Raw genomic sequence first — 15,014 nt, 5'->3', positions numbered from 1 at the left:
CAACCTAAACAAACCACTAGGGGCTTAAGATGAAGGCATACAAAGAAATGTATGTTGCTAGTTTTTTAAATCATGAGAAATTGCCTCCCCGTGAGGTACCTTTAGGGAGTATTATTAAGGTCACTAAGTCAAAAAAGCAAAAGCAAGAACCTGAAATCAACTCAGCTGTGCCCAGACCTGACGATCCAATGCTAAAGCGTATGATTTTATACTTGGCCACAGAGATGGACCTGCTCTCGTTTTCCCTTTTGCAAAGTACAGTTCAATGGAAATTCTCATTTGAATGCAGGTGCTGTATAATCCTATGTTTTTAAAAATTATGTAGCCAGATTAGCTGTTACTTGTCTGTGCTCTCTAGTAAAAATAGTACTTTTCCTTGTCACAATTCTCTTTTTCCTCCTTTCACAGCAAAATTAGTAAATTAATGTGTGTGAAAAACTCAGATGCTTTAGCAAGGAGCAACATAGAAAAGTTCCTGAAGAAATCAGTAATTCTGTCATCAAAGCAGGACCTTAGAGCAGTTAAAGAAAAGAAAAAAGATTAGTCATGGTCTACATGCAAACTACTCACTAAGTAAGGGTCATTGATTATGTGTAATGAAGGAGGCTCTTGAGAAAAACACCTTTTGGTAGTAGATGAAGAAAATTATAAAATACCTAAAGAAGAAAAGAACAAAGTAGTATAAAACATATTAAAAGCTGTATATGGAGCATATTTGTACAAGGGGCAGAACTAAGGTTACATTTAAGTTGTGTCATTTTCTGATTTTTGAGTTTCAATTTTGCATCCTCAAAATGTATTTAACAGAGATTTTGTATGGCACATTAATATAAAACTGTACAAATTGATTCTTTATGCTGTTCCCTTGTTCTTAAAGTATTTTTCCTTCCTGGGCTCTTACTAATGAAAAATGTTTCCAACTATTGTGTATCACTGCATACACAATTTTGAATGTTTTTGTGAATTTTGCTGTTTTATTACCATTGTAAAGAAAAAGAAAGCATGCCCTGAAACTGTAAAGGATGGTAGGGTCTACAAGTATTGTTTATTTTACAGTGGCATAAGAGATTTGAAGCTGAATATGCTGGATACTGGACAAGTATTTAGTAACAGCCAGTAAGAAAAAGACAATGCACAGATTTGTCCAAGATGACCCTTTTGGATAGCATATGGAAAACCAGAAAATGTGATGCCTTTCTTTTTAGTACCACATCCATTTAACCTTACAACTCTTCCTCATTAAGTTGAATTGCAGTTTTGGTACATATAATGTGTAATTGAAGAAATTCTAGTCCTGTGCATCTTTCAAATTATGGAGTCTACCATATCCAAACATACTGCTGTTTAGAAGAGATTAAATGTGGCAAAAGCAACAGTAAATATCTGACAGCATCTTCAAAGGCATCATCCATCCAAACATCTGCATTCTCCCTGATGTATCTGTGTGTGTTTTTAGAGAAGTTGAATGAGACTTTGAAGCCATCCACCCTTTTAAGAACGCATCTGTGAAATGTTTGGTTTCTGAAATGGACTGGTAGACTCCCTAGCAAGATGATAGCAAGACCAAGTCCTTGTCAAAGTGATGCAGATCTCCAAGTAGTTTATGCAGCATCCCAATTATCGTGAAGATAGCCACAATCCCACGTGAAGTATATTCCCGTCGTAAGAGTTTTAGGATATTAGACTTGTTATATGCACTCTTTGCTGCATTGTATCAAACAAGATGTGTTGGAGACTGCAGCAGTCTCTTCCAGAAATTAAATTAAACTATTCCTGTTCAGGTCAATAGTGTTGCTAAGTGTGGCCTAGCTGTGCAGTATGTGTAAGGGAGAGATTACAAAATGTTTGTTGTGTTTTAGTTCTTGGCTGTATCTTCTTTAAATTGCTAATATTTTATAATATTTATTGTGCAGATTAAATACAAGGAAGAAATGCAGCATGCAACAACCATTTGTGATCCACCCGAGCTAAGGAGAGTTAAGGAAAACCAGAAGAATATTAGCAATGTGTGCCCCATTTTCATTGCTTGCACACTTCTCTCTGCTGTATTAAATGTGTTTGTGCCTTGGTGAATATGTCTGTGGTGTTTGTGCTAGTTCCTATTTGTCCACAAAGACTAATTTAATCAACTAATGGTAAAATGATAACTTCTTAGCCTTGCACTTTGATTAACATCAATAAGAGTGAAGTATTCCTGTTGAAGTATCAGTTGTCTGTGTCTGAAATAGAAGAACTGCAAGAGGGTGAGTACTAAGTATTGTGTGGAAAGATGTGGGTGTTTATTAAGGAATGGTATTTTCCATCCAAATGCAGTGTGCTTTTTGATGATGTCTAACACTCTGTTGTGTTTTTGTTACTCGGACGTCCCTGTGTAATATCTTCTGCCATGTTTGCTAGGTTCAGTACAAAGAACAGCTCTGCAAAGCGACGCCTGTGAGTGTCACCCCTGAGATTGAAAGAGTCAAGAGGAATCAAGAGAATGTCAGCATGGGAAGTTGCTCTTGTTTAATCCTTTGTATAGCTTTTGCGTGCAGAGGATGAGTGCAAAGTTCTGCCTCCAAAAGCTGTGCCTTTTCTTTAGTTAGGTGTGGGCTTGGTAATGGAATTACTTGAAAACCCTCTTTTAGGAAGCAACTGTGAAAAACCGTTGCTTGTTTGAGAAATGGCACATGAAGCACCACGTAGTTGGTTAAAGAAATGGCTGCGATATTTTGAAATGTTACTGTCATGGATATTTGCAGGAACTCTTGACAGATTATTTTTTAACAGAATATGCTTTTCCAGCTTTTTTTTTTTTCTTTGTTTTGAAAAAAATGCCACAGTTGTACTTAAACTTCAGCTCTCTTACCTGTCTCTTTCTGGTTCCTCCGTAACCTTCCTATCAGAGTTTAGTATTTAATGGCTGACATAACCATTAGAAAGTCATACTGTTTGCAGGAGCACGGGGAAGAAGGTAAGGGCTTTTGGAGCACTCTGCTGCTTTCCTGCATTGCTGAAGTCGTAGCTTGTTAATGAGACTTTGAGAGACCAGCCATTTTGCTCACTGGGAACTTCCATCAACAGCCATATTTCATGGCGCTACAAATAACTACAGTGTTTCCCTGGGGTGTTTTCTGCCACATTCTGCAAATTAATGTAGAGTTACAATTTTCAAGAATACTGTCCCTCTAACTTAAGCATATGCTATTTATTCCTGGATTTATGTATATATATTTAGCTCGCTGTTCAAACCAACCTGTTTTCCCAGGTGATTCAAGCCAGTCTGTCTAGTTATTCTACTCACATCATTGTTAACTTTTCTCCTATTTTTGTGTTGTGCAAATTTCATTGGAGAGATTAAATTCTCTTTCAGGACAAAGATTCTTTAACTTCAGACATTTCTAGAAACATTAAGTCTTGAATAATCATTTTACCTTTACAGATGTCAGTTTGCAAGTTTAATCCATTTGGTAGCTTACCATCATTTTTATAAGCTAATTTTTCAGTTGGAATATGTTGATGTGGACAGACCAAAACTGTGTTTTGTGGGAAGACAATTGCTTGAACAATATGTACGTTAATGCCACAGTGCACTGCAGAATTATGAGCATAATGTATGCATATGTACTAGGACAGTTATCCTTATCACACAAACCCAAGAGTTTATTAACAAAAGAAAAAAAAAGGTTTGTATGGAAACATTTATTTTACATAAAACTATATGGATTGGCATAAATCATGCAAGAATCTCTTAATTATTTACTAGATGTGTACCATATCTGACTTCCCAGTATTTAGGGCCAGGGTTAACATTAGACTGATTGGTCTGTCAGTGCCACATCCTATCCTTTATCCTCTTTATATACTAGTCCTGCCTTGAGCGTGCATTTGGTTAATGCATCATTGCTACAAGTGTATTTTGTTAAAAAGCAATAGAGGGGATATTCCTACAGTACATTTAAATAAACGCATGGTGAAATTTAGGCAGTTGGATTCAATTGGCAGTTGTCTGAGGTATTGCACCCACTGTGTTTAATCACCTTTGAATATATAAAGTATAAAAGGTAGAACACGGATGGGTATCCTTATGGAATCTCTCTCTGGACAAATATACATTTACATTTTACATTGCTGAAATTCAGTTTTTCATGTACTCTGCTTGACTTTACTGCATTATTTTTGGCTTACTCCATTCCAAATATAAGATATTTCTCTATACAGCCAAGGACCAATGTGGTAAATGTCAAGATGTTGTGTGCATATGTGCACATATATCCACACAAATGCATTAATAAGAAGACTATACAGGAAGAATTCAAGGTTATGCTTCAAAAATCAAGTTTCATAAGCTTTAATAAACTTCAAATGCATTTTAGCTTTTTGGTTATTTCCTGGATGACCTTTTAAATCATACATTTTAATGTAAAACAATGTGATACTGCTTTAGCTGAAATAGCATGTACCATTTTATTCTGTTAAATAATAGGTTCACTACAGAGAGCAGCCTGGCAAAGCTACTGCTGTGAGTGTCACTCCTGAGATAGAGAGAGTCAAGAAGAATCAAGACAATATCAGCTCGGCAAGTTGTTTGAATCTTTTTGTCATTTAGATTTTCAGTCATTGTAGGAATATAACAAGGATATGCTTTTCCATTTAGATTCGATGTGTCAAATGAATCCAACTGCATCATGCACTGAATGGATTTTTTTTTTATCCTTTGAGTACATGCACTACACGTATAGGCAACAAAAATATTAAGTTCTTAATCGTATATTGTATCGTATATTGTTCTTGCAAAAGAAGTAAGTGGTAGTGTTGGCACCAGTATTTTTTCAAGGAGAGGGTCAGTAGAAGTCAGTCATTCTTTCAAGAATCTTTGTCTCTTGTTACCAAGTTTTAGTTGCTAGATTGCAGGAGTAAATTACAGTAAAGAACAAAGGAAATGAGAATTTAACGTTAGTGCAAATTTCATTTTTTTATAATTCAAAGCATGGACGCATGTAGTCATCCATTCCACTCTGTGACATGCCACCTGTATTAGAGCTGAGTAGTCCTAAGTAGATCCTATTACTAAACACTAAAGAGTGAAATACTATGTTTTTCTTAGCTTTTATGATAATACCTTTTTTTTTTTTTTTTTTTTTTAATTGCCACTACAGTGGTGTAAGAAGCAGCAGACAGTTCTAGTAAGGACCAAAGAAGAAATCGAAACAGCATTGTGAAGTAAAGGACCGGACTAGTTACACTCTGTGTCCTCAACACTGAAACATCAGTGACAAAACCCCTCCAGATGGTAAACAGAACAGGGTTCACACAGAGCCACTGTCTCAAGGTGGTGGAAGAGAAATAATAGTAGTGAACACTTTAGAACTGAGTGTAGGAGTGAAAAGTAAAGTAGTTTGGATTTGTCAGAGGATTCGTCTAAGGGCAAAGGAACAGAATCTGACCTTGTAACTATGTATGTCTTAAGTATGTTCTTAAAATGCTCATGCATATTTACCAAAGTCAATTAGTTCTGAGATGCATAATCAAAAATAAGAGGAAAACTGCCCAACAATTCCAGAGTTTAAATAATTTTTTTATTTCTGAAAATTAAACTATTTTTTCCAAGTGACTCCTTCACTTTGTTTCTCAGTATTTACAGAAATAAATATTCCTCTATGATAATGAGCAGTAGATGAAAACCAAACTATGTTGGCTGTAATGATTCTGCCCAGAAAATGCCTTATATTCAAAAGCACATGTAGCTGAATATATTTTCAAAGAAAATTTATTATTTAATGAAGAAAGATTTGAAGAATATGCAGTACCATATATTTCTGTGTCTCTGTACATGACTCCAAACTTATCTATGAAACGTAGACACCGAAGCTCATACTTTCATAGGTGTGTTGTGCTTAGCTAGGATGTAATTTTAAGGAGAGTTAGACAATTTCAGTACTTGGTTTCTCTCATCACCAATGCATGCACAACTGATTTGAGCGGTAATACTTTGAGCGTGAATGTATGGGTAAATGTAAAATATTTACTAACTCAGTACACAGGTTACAATGCAATGTAGGAGCTAAGAGAGACTGTTAGGAGAATTCAACCAGCCAGAAGAAACTGTAAGAATAGCCAATCTAGAACTAACAAGTAGGACCAACTACTTTTACTGTTTTAGAATTTTGACTGTGGGATTTTGTTGCCTTTTTTTGAGCAGATAATTAACCTTGCATCTTTACAAATCTGTACAATGCCACAAAAGAAGCTAATTAGGAGAAATGTGAAGTAGGAGGTTCTGTACTTATGGTTGCACAAAACATGGAGCCCAAATGTTCTCTTTGAAAAGAGCATATTCAGATTTGTCCCAGGCGTGTTGCTTTTGTGCTGCTAGCAAAGAATAGCTACCAAACAGGAGTATGAAGACTGCCACAGGACTAATCCACTTGTAAGAGTTGAATTCCCTGGGGGTGCAGGGGTTCTCGTGCTAATCCCAACCTGGAAGCAGACTGAGGACAGAATCTGGGTCTGTCTGGGTAGTAAGAAGGTAGCTTATCATCAGCCATACAAACATGTTTTAAAGATGTCCAAGTCACAGTGGTGTTTTATTATTTATATTCTCTTTCAGTTGTTAAATGAATTATTTCACTTATGCCATTTAAACAGTCAAGAGTTTCAGCTTTCAGGTAAATACTATTTTATTGAGTAAGTGATTGCTGGAATAAATGTACCCTTTGGCCTTACCAATATACTAGCTCATCTGTATCCTCCCTCTGAAAGAAGTCACTAGAAAATGAGTGTAAAGAAAGGAACAAGAAAATTGTTGGTCATTGGGATTTGAAAAGGATACCGTTGCATGGTTTGATTCTCACCATCCTTTCTACTGTAAACAAAAACTTCATGCCTGCTGTTGTTGCTGTTTTGCAGGTCAAGTACAGCAGTGATCAGAGGCAGATGAAAGGTAGACGTAGTGTGCTTCTAGACACACCTGAGCTAAGGCATGTCAAAGAAACACAAAACAACATCTCAATGGTAGGGTGCTTTCTTCCTATAACTAGAGTACACTAAGGAATGACACTTGACTTCCACTGGATTTTGCCTTCCATTAATATAGGTAACTAATGAAACTCTCTGCTCAAGTATGGAAGAAATATTTTCTTCTTATGCCTGTTGAGGGAGTGTTTGCTAACTGCATACGACTGTAATGAACATTTTCAAAATACTAATAAACAGTTTTCTAACAGTTAAATGTCTGTTCTTTTGTTTGTTTTTTGTTTCTTTAAAAAAGTACACACCTCATTTGAGCATCACAGAGTTTGACTGGATTAGGTGACACACTTCACCTTGTGCCTGTGCACGTTCCTGGTTTCTGCGTGACTTTTGTTCTTGGAATGAGTTGTTTTGTGTGCATTTGCTTGTGTGAGAATGTTTGTCAATTTAATTCTTTGATGATTAAGACTATTAAAAAAAGTAAATATGCATAATCAGGGATACTACCTTTATAACTCTTACTAATACCGGTTTTGTTCCAACACTTGGTTATATAACACTTTCTACCCTAATGTCCTGGGTTTTATTTATTTATTTTTTTTTGAAAGCAGGATACTTAGAATAACTACCGTTCTTTCTAAAAACTTATGTTTAAAACCAGCTGGCATATGATAAAACACAAGAGGAAAAGAGAACCTTTTGTATGAAACTGTGCATATAATCAAAATTCTCAGTGAATGAAAAAACTTGAGTTCTTTAGAACTGTTACTGCTGGAACATTTTTTACTGACAGATGTAGTTGTCTACATCAGTAGAGAGCTGTCCTATCTTAGAGAAGAAGGGAATGGACCAGATGACCTCCTGAGGGCTTTTCCTGTCCTGTGGGCCTGTAAGATGATGCTTTGCTGCATCAGTTAATGCCTAATTCAGTGGCAATGGAAAACAAATGCAAAAATGATAATAAAATATCAGGAAATCAAGTTAGGGAGATAGAAAAGATTTGGCTGGCCATCTAGCCTATCTCACAATTCTATTATGGTACAAGCCCCAAAGAATATAAGTGCCTCATAAAACAAACATGTATGCATTCTTGCATAGAATAACCATTTGCTGTAAATTGCAGCTTGGGGAAAAATGTAATTCTTCTTGTTTTCCTAGGTAAAATACCATGAAGACTTTGAGAAGACAAAAGGCAGAGGCTTCACCCCAGTGGTAGATGATCCTGTAACAGAGCGGGTGCGGAAAAACACCCAAATTGTAAGTGATGCGGCATATAAAGGTGTGCATCCACATATCGTTGAAATGGATAGAAGACCTGGAATAATTGTTGGTAAGTTGTTAAATATGGTCGCTATTGAAAACACTGTGAGGAAGATGAAAGCCTCTGCTTGTGTTCTCCATTATAAGCAAGAAAAAGTGCTCCCAGGTTTCATTTTCACTCTTCTCTCAGTATGAAACTTGTGTTGAATGACTGGTTCAATGCCAGCTTCTAGCAAAGTAATAATGAAAATGAATGGGAGATACATTGTCATTTGCTCTGTAATTGTTATTTTTTTAAAAATATGGATAGTCATTGCTATTACTTTAAGTTTGAATTTTGACTTTTCAAGAAAGGCCAAAATATCTGCAATAATCTTCATTTGGCACAAAGAGAGATGATTAAAGTTGTCATTCTCCAAGATCTCAATGTTTAAATGTTGCAGACCAGTTTGAGATTTCCCCTTCTGTCAGTCAGCAGTTTCTCCAGAGCTGCACATGCTCCCTTTACCTCTTGTTTTAGAATTTCATACAGCTCTCAAAACATCTGAAGCCATAACTCATCAGTAACTCATTGGATCTCTGGTAAACCAAACACCAGTGTTCAGAAGTGCTGCTCTAAAAGATGGTCCAAGATAAGACCAGGTGTTCAAGCGGTACAGTCAATATAGACTGGTTTTGTATGTAGAGACAGAGTATTGCACTAAGATGTCATTTGGGATATTCATAATACACACTATTTCAAAATCAAAATGGATATTTGAAATGTCTTAGAAGTTAGCAAGTCTGCTATAGCAAAGGAAATGGTAACCTGACATTTTATTTTTTTTTTCTCCTTTCTTTTTCTTTTGGTCCTTTTTCTGTTTTTCTGAGCTTTACAACAGTGTAGACCCCAGAGGGTCTACATACGGAAAAACATGCTGAGGTCGCACTCTGAAATCCTTCATACATAGTAATAATAGCAAGGGTTAAGTCTGCCTCTCAAACAGAGAAATTTCAGGTCAAATGGACTAATCAGTGGGTCACATAGTCCATCCTCCTGCCTAAAGCAAGGTTAACTATATCTACATCATTCCTGCCAGATACTTAAGTCTTTTCCTTAAAGTCTCCAAATGAGTCTCCACCACATAAAGAAGTGTATTTCTTTCCTTTTGTATAGCCACCTTTTACATGTCTGTAGCTACAGCTTTATGCCAGAAAGGATTTCTCAAAAGTGACTGTTTAGAGAGCTCTGCCCGGGGAAGGTACTGATGCTTTTAAGACCATGCAAGTCTCAAGAGGGTCACACATTCTGGATCTAGGGCAACAACTTGTTCGGAAAATCATGGTCTGTAGAGACCCAAGCACTTGAACTCACTTCCACAGCTAGAGCTGGTGCAGCCAGAGAGAGAGAGAAAAGGTCCTGTGAAATTGCAGTTTAATATACAGTTTGCAATGTGCTGTTTAGTGTGCACTTCAAACCTCCAACTCTGTACGGCATTGCACATGTACTGCAGCCCTGCGTAAGAATCATGAGTGCAATCCTGTGTTCAATAACTGAAGGCCTGCTAGCACAGATTACGATTAAGAACATCCCTGAGATAAATTCTTGAGCTGTAACTAACTGAAATATTTGTACTGTTTATCACCTTAAAATACTCCAGTACCAAAACACACAGGAATTCTTAACTCCCCATGCCTGCCAAACAGCAAAAATAGTGCAACTATTTAAAGGAAATAGGCCATGACAAACCTGTGGGGCTAATATCCAGTGATATTTCAGCTAATGCTTTTTGAGAGTGAACTGCAATTATATCTGTTTAAAAAGCAGCAGTGAGCTCCCTGCTCATGGAATGTCCTTGGCAGCTAGAAAAAAAAATCTCAGACTGAAAAAAACAACTGTGACTCTCTTGAGTTATTTTCTAACTGATAATTGTTTAGCCAGTTAGGAAAAGTACCTTTGTGTTAAAGTCCATCTGGTTGGTTTTTAAAAAGTGTTATCGGTGAAAAAGAAACAACTTTTTCAAATGCCCGATTGCTAAAATTAATGCCTCTGCTTTGGAAAATAGGCACTAGTTTTAACCGAACTAAAGCCATTCTAAACCCATCAAGATAAATTAATGTAACTGAGCTTTAGACCTGTGGCTAAAGAGGCTCCATGGCTCTCACGTGAGTATATGGATATTTTAAATTGGCAAAAGTTACCAGGAAGTTAAAATTCATTGGTGCTATAAATTGCCAAGGTTCTGATTCTATGTATGTTATTTCAGATTACAGAGATAGATAAAATCAATACAAATCAATGGCTGCTGCACTGATGCTGCCATCAAGCTGTACTTATTATGTTTTTTATTTGCTAAGGCATGATCAAACAGGAAAAGTTGGGCATTCACCAGTTCCCCCACCCCTCTCATGCCTGTCAGTGCTTTATGTAGCTGCATAATTTATCATCGTTAGGACTAACGCATAGTTTATCAAAAGATTTTGAGTTGGCTTTTATTCATCTTGTCAAGAGGGAGTTAGCACTATGCCTCACCTTATGGGAGTTGCAGTAGATAACACATAATGTACATACATTGAATGTATTCTAGAGCCATGGGATTTATTTTATTAGGTCTGTCTGTTCTTTACATTGCCTGTAGGCTATTAATCACTTGAAACATGACGTATTTGTGGTCCCAACAGTCCTACTTTACCTACCAGCCCATTATTTAGCTTTGTACCACTCAAACCAGCAAAAGGACCAAGTTGGGAGGACAATTATTTTTCCCACTTCCAATGCATTGAGTAAATCTTGCAGACAGGTCTACCCAAGAAGCAAACTGCTAGTAAAAAGGTGTGATCTGGTAGATTTGTGCTTTAACTGATTGTACTTTACGTCAAGGTTTTATTTTAAACTGGCTTGGAAAGATTAAATTATTATACTTTTAGACATAGCAGATATGAGTTGTATATATTAAATTGTGAGTAGATCAAGAATTTACACTGTGCTGCTTCTGCATTTGTTATAAGCATCCTCTTAACTTGTACAGCACTGTAATTATTTGTTCAAAGTTTATTAAAAACATGGTTGAATCTGTATTCACTTTTCTGCTGTGATTATAACTTGAACTGGGATATGAAATTGATTATTTCTTCTGGACTGTTTTTTTCTTTCAATATCCAGTTCAGACATGTGAATTCAAGAGATATTAATAACTTGTATGAATTAAAATTGAAGATCTTACTTATGGTTACTACTGTTATTGAACCTATACAATGAATTCAAAAAATGCTTTTCAATAGTGGGGTAGTGGATCAACAGTAAGTCTGTATCCCAGGAAACTTAGATATTTGGAAGACATAGGGAATTACTAGTGAAAATCAAGAGTGGGCTTCATTTTACCCAGCTGTAGATGTCTACAATGTAGATTTCTACAGCTGAATTTGTCACCCTAGTCCACCTTTTGTATTAATTGGGAAAGATGTTTGTATTATTTTTTGTATTAATTAGGAAAGATTTTGAGTTTAAAGGAATTGAGCAACTTTTAAAAGTTTATTTTGGGTAAGATCAGCTATGCCCCTGATTCTGCTTAGTAGGCCGACTTGATCTCTACTGTACGCAAAGGAGGGCCTGCAGTGCCTCTGTCAGCTGTACAGATGCACACTGCCAACTGTCAGCTATAAGGATATATACTACAGCATCTCCATGGAGTAAGGATGCTGTTGGTGGGCTGGGGAAATCATCTTCTGGCTCTGATGATTTTGGTTCTGCTAGCGGAAAAGAGCTCTGGTACGTGATATTTGACTTGTTTCCATTTATTTAGGCTTAAGAAAATACTATGGTCATATTTAGAAAAAGAAAACAAAAATTGGGAGAAAAAGTCTTTTTAAAATAATGTCAATGCTTAGAACAAATGCACTATTTTTTTTTTTTTAAAGCAGGAAATTAATGCTTTCCGGTCCTTTCAGGTGAATATTTAGATCTTTTGGTTAATTTCTAGATGAAGGAAATTGGTCACTGATTGTTAAAACTCATTCCTTTCATGCTTTTACTTCCTTTGCTGTTTGTCTGTCTTACCATTTCTGTGCTTTGGGAAAAGATCTTAAAGTTTGGCGCACAGATCCTGGCTCCATCTTCGACATTGATCCTCTGGAGGACAATATTCAGTCTAGGAGTCTGCATATGCTTTCTGGTATTTCTTATATCCTGACTTTTCCCCAAATCAGCTTTTAATGTTTATGAAACTAAGTTAATATAGTAATTTTTTAGGTCAATGTGCCAGCCATATGTTTTATAAGTATGTTTTCATTTCTATATATCTATCTATATATCTGTAGTATTTTAAAGGCAGTGTTTTATAGGAACTTCAGCTGTAATCACATGTGCAGATAAGAAATCTTATCCTAACCAGCAGTTATTCATACCAATTAGAAACAGTCACTTAATAAGCATTGACCTTCTTTGTCCTCATTGTAAGTAGAATTTTCAAATAGTTGGACCTTACTAGAATTTCAGATATATGGATGGCCTGTTTATGAAATTAATTTATTTTCTATGCACATTTTGCTTATATGGCACATGATATTATGCCTTGTGCTATTGCGCTATTGTTTGCAGCTCCAAGGTGTTCATAATTTAAGGGTAGATGGAAAAGAAGACAAGTTAGTGTAATAACAGGCAGCAATGTTTTGGTTGTACAAGTTTTTGGATTATTTTTTTTTCCCCCGAAATATTTGAATGCTTAATTTTGCACTTTTTTTTTTTTTTCTAATAGTGGAACTTTAAATATTGTTTTGAATGTCATCCAGCAGTAATTCCACATGCACTTACGTGCATGCTGGGATAAAAGAACATTTTGATTTTCCACTGGAAATTTTCATATGCTTCATCTTCATCCTTTTTTTTTCCCCAGTATCCCAATCATACCTTCAATTTCTGCTATTTTTTTAAAAGCAGAGAGCAAGCTTAGTTGTATTTGATTTTGAAGCAACCTTTTGAACTAATGGTGTTCAAAATGGATACAAAATGTGAACAATTTGTTTTTCTGTAATTTTAATGCCATCACTGTTAGCAGTGCTGAAGTTTTTGCTGTTGCTGGTCTTTGCACTTTTGTCATCTATTTACTGTGATATTCTTTTTTTCTACCTTTGTAGAAAGGGCAAGCCGTTACAGTAAGCAGTATTTACATTCTACCAGTTTGGGAGATTATAAATCAGATGGCTCTGACACGAACCCTACCTTTTCTTACTGCAGTGAGATAACAAGGCCATCTGACGAAGGAGGTACCCCTTATTCCCACCCTTTTCACTAATGACACTATCACAGTGTGTTGAGACCTCACAGGCCCATATTAACTCCATATCCTCATGTGGTCACAAATCATTAGAAAATATGTAAGCTATTGCCTGATTGATTATGGAAGCAAAGCAAAATTTCAAGACTGCATGGTTTCTTGCATGCCGTATTGCTTTATTGTGTATCCTCTTTCACCGTTTTGGTGACGGTGTCAGTCTGAAAGCCCTGCTAACTCCCATTTACAGCGCCTAAGAGAAGATGTGCTGTGTTTTTGCAAAATGTAAATGAATCTTTTTTTTTTTTCTCTCAAAAGACACAATGTATCTGAAAAAATACACCTCTGAACTGTAAAAAATAAAACAAGACACCCTTGTTTTTTTCAGTGGGCAAATCAAGCATATAATAGTATTTTGGTGACTGAAGTATTTCTTCCCATATTAAACTATGCAGGTGCTTGTGGCTCTCTGTTTCCATCCTAAGAAAAAAAGTATATCAATTGACAACTTTCTCTGATATAAAAGTTTTCTTATACTCTCAGCAGTTTGGGAACCAGCGTTAATATTCCTCTGGGAAGCTTATATCATCTGATTTTGTTTAACATGGAATATTCCTAGAATACTTTGATGAACCTGCATTCCTAGGTACAAAACCACATCTTGCATCTGTTTGATGCCACAGATTAGAATAAAATTTGTGAAAATGATGAATAAGGGTCTCGTCATCCTAGTGGCATTGCAGTGTGTACTAGACTTGACTGGTGAATTGTAAATATTCAGAACCATTGCATTCTAAATATATATTTAAAAAAAATGCTGATTTCTACTACTCAGTTGTGGAAGAAGGTGCATTGTAAAGGTTATCCAAAGGGTTACTATTTTTTTAAGGTGTCAGTGTAAAAATATTGCTCCCATTTAGTTGCCTGACATCCTTGAATTACTCGTGCTTTTAGAAGGTTTTAAGGCATCTTAATTGTAGACTGTGCCTGTTTATGTTCTCCCACTCACCAGAGTAATATGTATTGCAGTGGCTAGTGTTTAGGGAGTCTATGTTGTGTTAGGTGCCATGTAAATACATACAAGCAGCTCTGATTAAGAACAGGTGAGGAAGAAAGTGTTCAGGCTGAAGAACTAACTCTGAACAAAGAAAGAAACATGTGTCTCACAGAACTGGAATCCCTTATATCTTGTCTGTCCATCTTTATTTGATATTTTAACTATAATCCCAACTCTTTTAATAGATGGTAACAATAATGCACATCACGCTGGTTTTTATGTGTCTTCCTGTGATGATGCAAAGTGGGCTTCGCAGTCCAGTGCATATTGTCTCTCTGTATCTGTTCTGATCTTTTTTGGCTCTATTCCAAGCCATTTTAACATTGCTTTGTCAGCTTGATTTGATTGTTAACAGATATTTTTTATAACTTGCCATATTGAGAATAGGAAACGGGCCTTATTTTGCTGGCTGCTTTGGCACTAGCAAGTTTGCTTTTTGCGTCTCTATTTAAATCTATTGTTGTGGTGATGTGTTGAATAGATCCTTGCCAAGATCA

General features: G+C 36.1%; 1 protein-coding gene across 11 annotated transcripts in view; it reads left to right on the top strand.

Annotated features, from left to right (window-relative positions):
* The window catches only part of NEBL (nebulette), a 270,611-nt gene that overhangs the window by 226,581 nt on the left and 29,016 nt on the right, over nucleotides 1–15,014 (top strand). For 7 of the 11 annotated variants that reach the window (XM_075746329.1, XM_075746330.1, XM_075746331.1 and 4 more), the window contains 7 exons: nucleotides 1,914–2,006; nucleotides 2,398–2,491; nucleotides 4,467–4,558; nucleotides 6,889–6,993; nucleotides 8,110–8,281; nucleotides 12,270–12,362; nucleotides 13,324–13,452. In XM_075746329.1, the coding sequence (XP_075602444.1) occupies nucleotides 1,914–2,006; nucleotides 2,398–2,491; nucleotides 4,467–4,558; nucleotides 6,889–6,993; nucleotides 8,110–8,281; nucleotides 12,270–12,362; nucleotides 13,324–13,452 (778 nt within the window). Of the gene's footprint in view, nucleotides 1–1,913; nucleotides 2,007–2,397; nucleotides 2,492–4,465; nucleotides 4,559–6,888; nucleotides 6,994–8,109; nucleotides 8,282–12,269; nucleotides 12,363–13,323; nucleotides 13,453–15,014 lie in introns of all 11 variants that reach the window. The other 4 variants (XM_075746337.1, XM_075746335.1, XM_075746338.1 and 1 more) reach the window with 3 other exon arrangements.

Source organism: Balearica regulorum, chromosome 2 (assembly GCF_011004875.1).
Source record: "Balearica regulorum gibbericeps isolate bBalReg1 chromosome 2, bBalReg1.pri, whole genome shotgun sequence".
Taxonomy (NCBI): Eukaryota; Metazoa; Chordata; class Aves; order Gruiformes; family Gruidae; genus Balearica; species Balearica regulorum.
This window is presented reverse-complemented; position numbering and strand designations above follow the sequence as displayed.